The sequence below is a fragment of the Branchiostoma floridae genome, chromosome 5, assembly GCF_000003815.2.
Source record: "Branchiostoma floridae strain S238N-H82 chromosome 5, Bfl_VNyyK, whole genome shotgun sequence".
Lineage (NCBI taxonomy): Eukaryota > Metazoa > Chordata > Leptocardii > Amphioxiformes > Branchiostomatidae > Branchiostoma > Branchiostoma floridae.
The window spans coordinates 23995672-24002639 of NC_049983.1; the positions used below are offsets into that span (position 1 = coordinate 23995672).

General features: G+C 44.3%; 1 protein-coding gene across 1 annotated transcript; it reads right to left on the reverse strand.

Moving 5' to 3' along the window:
- Positions 1–4910: 4910 nt before the first annotated feature.
- On the reverse strand, positions 4911–6765 carry LOC118416330. Its single transcript, XM_035821420.1, has 3 exons — positions 6740–6765; positions 5655–6573; positions 4911–5534 (listed from the first exon to the last, which is right to left on the reverse strand). Exons 1-3 carry the CDS (start codon positions 6763–6765, stop codon positions 4911–4913), a joined length of 1569 nt encoding a protein of 522 aa, XP_035677313.1.
- Between the last annotated feature and the right edge of the window lie 203 nt (positions 6766–6968).

Below are 6968 nucleotides of genomic sequence, written 5' to 3' on the forward strand. Positions count from 1 at the left end.
AACTCCCTGTTGAAGAAGGCAAATATTTTATCTCGTATTATCTCATATTAACATTTATTATTATAATACCGGTACGTTTAAGACGATTTCTGTAGCCATACTGATTTGACAAATTGTCAAAGCATCATTTTCTTCAGTTGCATGTTGCTGTTATAGCTTACCCTAGTCACTTCTTTTGTATAACTTTTCTGCCACTGGTGTCCTGCTTAGAGATTAGTATCGTGGTAATCTCAGTTCCGGAGCAAACTCCCTTCCTCGGCAAACTCCCTTTCCCGGAACAAAAGAACATAGTCGACTAGTCAACGTTGAAAATCGCGGAACAACGCCCTCCCCCCCCCCAAAAAAAACAGCCCCGTTCCGAAGACTGCAAGGGAGTCTAGGTGATACAGTTGTCGTTCCTAGATGAGGGTGGTTTCGCTACCCAAACATGAGAGCCGTTTCGACATTCCTCCGCACTATTTCCGTAGAAAGCAAAGTCAAATGCCGACTGCAATATCATCGCTACAGTTGTATACGGAAGTTCCTTGATCCTTGAAGCCATGGGAGAGAACTTTGGCCCGACGGTGGTCCTGTTATTATTAGTTGCAGCTGACGTCCTGTCGTCCTGTTCCGCGATCTTGAGTAGAAACTCCTTGCTGATGTAAAATAATGACCAATGTTCCTCGGTACCCTCAGATAACGCACCCTGGTATATAGACACACTTGGACAGCAAGAACGCACATCCACACGCAAAGACGCGGAATTCACAATACCAACTCAACTGAAGAATTTGAAAATTGTGACTGGCACGTTGAGTGGCCGAAGGTTTGACCCTATAATTGTGCGAGGAGAAATTCTATTGGCTTTTTCTGAAGAATTTGCATGGGCACAGACACAAAGAGCTGTGAACTACCGCTAGTACCAGCCATGATGTCTATTGTTACAATCACGTCAAGGAGGTTGTTTGAATTGCCAGATTACCCGTATTTCACAGTAAAACAATACCTGCCTAGAAAGATGTGAAACATGCCGCTGTGATTATCAACAGCTTGAAACATCGGTAGAAATTTAACGTTCAACGTTGTCATTTAGTTTATACAATCAAGAACATAACCCGGGACAAAAATTTAGTACATCGAGTCAAGGAGGTTATATCTTAACATAGATCATTTCACTCAGTTTGTGCGTCGACAGTAGCCAAAGTTAGAGACAGTAACCAAGAAAATGGACTGTATTTTGTCCCGTGTTCTCTCTATTCTTTTGACAAAAATCTGCCCATAAATCAGATCGCAGTCCTATCCTGGTTTTCCCTATGTCCAACGTCGTTTCAGTTCAACTTCCTCGCTATGACGCGACAGGCACTCTATAAAAACATCGTACATCACTAGTTTACGAATTTCCAAATTAAACTTCTTTGGTTAGTTTATTTTCCTAGCTCAGAGGTGTGAGAGAGAGTTCAGTGATCATAAGTGCTGAGCTGTAGCTGGTGTAGTTCTGACCAAAGATTATCTTGCAGGCTCTCTGCTGTACTCGCTCTATTGACTTATAATTAGATTCAGCAACAGTCAAACCTGGATGCCATGCTTGGCATGCGTATTCGAAAACCGGGCGCACATAACCAATATAGACAAGAACAAGGTCACATGTAGTCAGGCGATACTTGGAATGACTTGAAATTTGGCTCAAGGGTAGAGTGGGCCAATACCCCATACTTTTTTTTCATGTTTTTCATATCTGCCCCTAAAATGATTTTATTGAGTTTTTTTTTTGCAATATTTAGACCAAAACTGTATATTTTGGCCCTTGTACCCTGGTTTTACATCAGAATGACCTGAGATTTGGTACAGAGGTGCCTTGATCATATGCCCACATGGAGTCAATAACGAAGAGATCTTTATTTGCATGTTCCTGCCCACATGGGCTAAATGCAGTGATTCAATAGTTGCATGGAATACTAAAGACAGATACTATTACAAGTAGTGCTACAATCAAACAATTGGATTAAAAATATATTACTAGAGTGTTAACTAAAATGTTACACTAGAGCTATGCTATTACTAAAACTATTGTTTACATGCCTCTTCCCTCTTTTTAAAACGTATATACGAACTCACATAGTTTTTGTTGTACATGTACAATGTTGTCTCTGGCTGTCATTATATATACAAATAGTTCGTCTTTGGTTAACTGTTTACATCGGGGGTCTACAAGGAGAACACTGTTAAAAGAATTGCGTATATCACTGTATATGGGACACTCTACTAGAAAATGGACTACATTTTCTATAAGGTTGGAGTTACAGAGTGTACCGAGTCTGTCATTCGGAGGAATCTGGTTGTATCTTCCCACTTCAATTTGTAGAGGATGATCACTTATTCTTAATCTAAGCCAAGGCGCGGCGATGGTTGAAATTATGTGACATATACTGTATATTTAGGTACTGTTCTCTTTCGTATGCATGTTTGATTTTTTTATATGTTCTTGATTTGTTTCCTTGATTTTCGTTTTTACCATTAAGGGTTCAGGCCTGAGTAGAATGTTTGAAGGAAAATGTCCTTTAGTCTTTGCTTCACTTCCGACTGCGCTGATGGCATATTACGGTCGTGACTTAACAATAGGTAGGCATAACCAGACTCCTCCAAAATCTTACTTACATTAGACAGCCAGCATGGTATATTACGTCCATGTAAGTCTTGTTGTACCAGAAATGCTTCATATTATAAACTATTTATTGGTACATCTCTAGTTAATGTACAGTAATAGGAATAGAGTCTGATGTAAGCCTTGATCCACAAAGGAAATCTGCCGAGTTCCGCCCTTATAGCGAGGTTACTACATTGTAGCATTTCTTGAAGTTGATGATGATGATGATGAATGGTTTATTGGTAAAAAATCACTCGCAGCCTGTTTGGCTGAATTGCGGATTTCGTACACATAATTTTGTCCAGCCAGAGCTAATTCTAGAAATATTAAAACATCTATAACATCAATTATATCTTAAACATTTAAATGACAATTAAAATTCTGACATTGATAAAGCCAAATAAGTGAGTGTAGCAACACTTTAAAACACAACAGATATCCTTAGATACAAAGACATTAGGCATTCAAAACGCGCACAACGTAGGGGATCGGCGAGTTTCTTCAAGTCTGTCAGTCCTACATTTCACATGTCGATATTTGTCACAGTTTCTGGTGGTTCTGTTGTGATAGTCCGATCCCTTTGGTGGTAGCATTGACGGTCTGTGTCTGTCCAAGTAGGTTCCGAACTTAAAGCACAGATCTCGCCTGCGGTCCGACAGCAGTGGGATGTTTAAGTTCTTCCTGGCTTGTTCGTAGTTGGTGAAGCTTCTGCCTAGTATTGTCCGAACAGCTCTCCGCTGCACTGCTTCAAGCCTGTCTGACTGTGCACAGGTGAGGCCCGGATGCCAAACTGGCGCGCAATACTCCAGTACTGGTCTTACAAACGATGTGAAAATGGTGACAAGGTCCTGAGTGGGTAGGTTGAAATGTTTAAAGGGGAACTAAACCTTTTTTTGTAAAGCATTCTGCAATATTTTAAATACATCAAAAAGTCCAGTTTTTACTTGTTTTACGTTAGTCCATCATAGATTAGCGTTTCCACAACATTTGAACTTCGCGGCGTTTTGTTGTCGAGCCCGGGAAGTACCGCGACCTTTGACCTCTGTGACGTATTCCGACCACCAACCTCCATACTGCTAAATACGCCAATACGCTATACCACGGCTTTGTCACCACGCTACTCTCCCAATGATGGATTCTGGCGACTTGGAGGGAGTAAACGAGTTTGAGGGCTTTGAGGAGTACGAGGGGTTTGACCCACAGAATATAACTCCGTTCAACTACCAGCCCAGGCGCCCAGCGAGATCGGCCGATGAGACTGGGGAGGGCGGCGCCGTTGGAGCTACTTCTGTCGCCCCGTCGACACATCCAGAACTTATCGAGGCTGTCAGCGTCGTCGAATGCGACGGGACCGATGTTGAAACCTTTCTTGCGGGAGTTACTACAAACTACGCAGGAAGGCATGGCGCCCCCCTCCCCACATTTCAGCTGGACGAACTCGCGGGGAAAAAAAAAACTCCTATTTTCTGGAAAACTCTATTTATACGATAAGTTCCCGCGCAGTCAAGATGTGTGTTGGACATGCGAGCTGGGGCAGGTTGGTGGTCGGATTACGTCACAGAGGTCAAAGGTCGCGGTACTTCCCGGGCTCGACAACAAAACGCCGCGAAGTTCAGATGTTGTGGAAACGCTAATTTATGATGGACTAACGTAAAACAAGTAAAAACTGGACTTTTTGATGTATTTAAAATATTGCAGAATGCTTTACAAAAAAAGGTTTAGTTCCCCTTTAAGCTTCCGCAAGAAGAAAAGCCGACCGTTAGCTTTCCCTATCATTCTGGTGACCTGCGTCTCCCATTTCAAGTCTTTCTGCAGCCACACCCCCAGAAGAAGCATGATTGGCACAACCTCAAGGGGTAATCCATTAATGGTGAGTACTGGCGGAGGGGGCGGACATTTCATAAAGCAGAACGTGATGACTTGGCATTTGTCTGGGTTAAGTAACATGTGGTTATTGCGAGACCAGTCAGTGAAACCGTCCAATTCATTCTGCATTGATGATGGTTCGAGGTAGTGGCGCGATTCTGCCATGGACAGATCATCAACATATTTCCACTGATTAAGCAGTGCGTCCCTCATAGCGTCATCAAACACCACTAGAAAAATTAACGGACCTAGGAGCGTCCCTTGTGGCACTGAACAGGTCAGTACCTCCCAGTCAGAGAGTTGGCCTCCATAGCGAACTCTTTGCCGCCGCTGGGTTAGAAAGTCGCAGACCCACGGGATTAGTTCCCCCCGTACTCCGAGTCGTAACAGCTTCTGGATGGCTAAAGTGTGGTCTATTCTATCAACTTAGGCTTTTGAAAAGTCTGTCATAACCATAATTGATTGTGCAAATGTTCTTGGCCTTTTCAGATTCCCTACAGAGGAAGTCTATCAAGCTGACCAGATACAGTGTTGTAGAGCGGCCTTTTAGGCAACCAAACTGCTGTTGGTCCAGTGACGCACTTATGTCCTCCAAAATCCAGTTCGAAACGAAGGACTCTGTGACCTTGGCGAGTTGAGATGTTAGAGAGACTGGTCTGAGTTTGTCGACTGATGGAGGTTGTGACTTGGGTAAGGGCACTACTGTGGCGTCCTTCCATACTTGTGGGACGTAACCTTCCTTGAAAGAAGCATTCATCATGTCTGTGACCGGACCACTTATTTCACATGCAAATTCCTTCAGGATTCTAGTACTCAACTGGTCTGGCCCCGACGCCTTGCCGGCCTTCAGTTTGCGCAGACGGTTGTAGGTATCCCACACGTTGACCTCAGGTGGGCATGACTTGACGGGCCTGTATGCTGGTAACTGTTCAGGATCCAGGGGCGGTCTTCCCTGTGCCACCTCTGCAAACTTCTTGTTGATGTGGTTTGCGATGAAAGTGTTGTCTGCTTCGTCTTGACCGGGGATGTTGAGTGAGAGCTCTGACTGCTGTATATTCAGGATGGTCTTTATCTCTCTGTACCAATCCGCCGGATTTTCTACCTTGAGATTTTGTACCCTGTGCCGATAGAAAGACTTTCACGCTTTTTTTACTTCTCTGTTCACCTTGTTACGCAGGTATTTCCACAAGGCAGTCTTGTTTTCTGAGAATGCTTTCTGCCGTCGGCGAATCATGTCCTTGATGTCTGGTTTTAACCACGGCTTGTCATTGCTGTGCATTGTTACCTGCTTGGTTTGGAAAAACTTGTTTATAGCATCTTCCATTGCTGTGTAAAAGGCCTCGGCCTTGCCGGCACAGGTAGGAGATGTGTACACTTCGTCCCAGGATTGAGAACATATCCATTGGCCAAAGACTCGGCGGTCGGAGTCGCGGATAGGTCTCACTGTCTTGCACTTGGTAAAGTTCTCTTTCCTTGTTATCTGCGGTTCCCACAAAACCGTGCTGTGATCACTCAAACCCAAAGGGCTACATACTTGGGGAATTTTGTAGTGTTTCTCTAGATTGGTGATAATCAGGTCTAACATAGCCTGTCCTCTCGTTGGTTCTTTGACGAACTGGGATAGGTTGTTTCCGTTGCAGAGTTGACCTATATCCAGGTGGTTGAAATCCCCCAACAGAATCATTCCAGCATCAGGGTTACGTGTTCGTATGTCGTCTGTGGCAGAGACGAGGTGTTCTAGTAGCAGTTCCTGGTGAGGTGAGGATGGCAGGTTGTAGACGGCACCCACGACAACTTGTGACACCCCTCTGGGCAGACGTCTCGGTCTTACTGACACCCATATACACTCCAGCTCAGGAGGAACAGTAATATCTGGTACCAGTCCAGCAGGTATGGAATTCCTTACGTATACGGCCACCCCTCCGCCTCTTCTTGTTGTGCGGCACTTGGAGAAGAGTAACCCTTCAATAAAAAGACAGGACTCAGGGATGGTTGGGGAGAACCATGATTCAGCCACTACACCAATATCCACAGGGTGGTCTGACAGGTAGCTTTGGTACTCATCCAGCTTGTTGACGAGCGATCTGGGGTTGCACAGGCAAACAGAGGGAGTTGTTGCTTGTGTGACACAAGCTACGTCTTTCTTGGGATTTATTTCACAGATAACCCGACTGTGTGTCCTTCGCCATGTGTCATTGTTGTTGTTAAAAACGGGGATAATTCGGTTCATTACTTGGGCGGTGATCTGACGAGCCAAGTTTCTGCCCCCTCGACATCCTCTCGCATGGAAAACTCTTTTGATACCACAATCAATGAGAGAACGCTTTACTGCATGTGTAAGTTTACTGTATGATCGGAGGGCTCAAAGAGTTGTCGACGAGTAGACCAGCTGTTTTAAAGACATCGTGTTAGGTGTGACCTGGAGTAACCCCGCCACGTAGCATACACAAACAGGTAAAAAGTTGCTGGTTTGTCCTAT

Excerpts from the sequence above, each read along its gene's own strand:
- LOC118416330 (XM_035821420.1), bottom strand. The coding sequence starts at position 6,765 with ATGTCGAGGGGGCAGAAACTTGGCTC. Across the intron at positions 6,574-6,739 it reads AGGGGGCAGAAACTTGGCTC|ATCGCTCGTCAACAAGCTGG; the intron begins GTCAGATCACCG and ends GTGCAACCCCAG. Across the intron at positions 5,535-5,654 it reads GGAAATACCTGCGTAACAAG|TCAGAGCTCTCACTCAACAT; the intron begins GTGAACAGAGAA and ends AATATACAGCAG.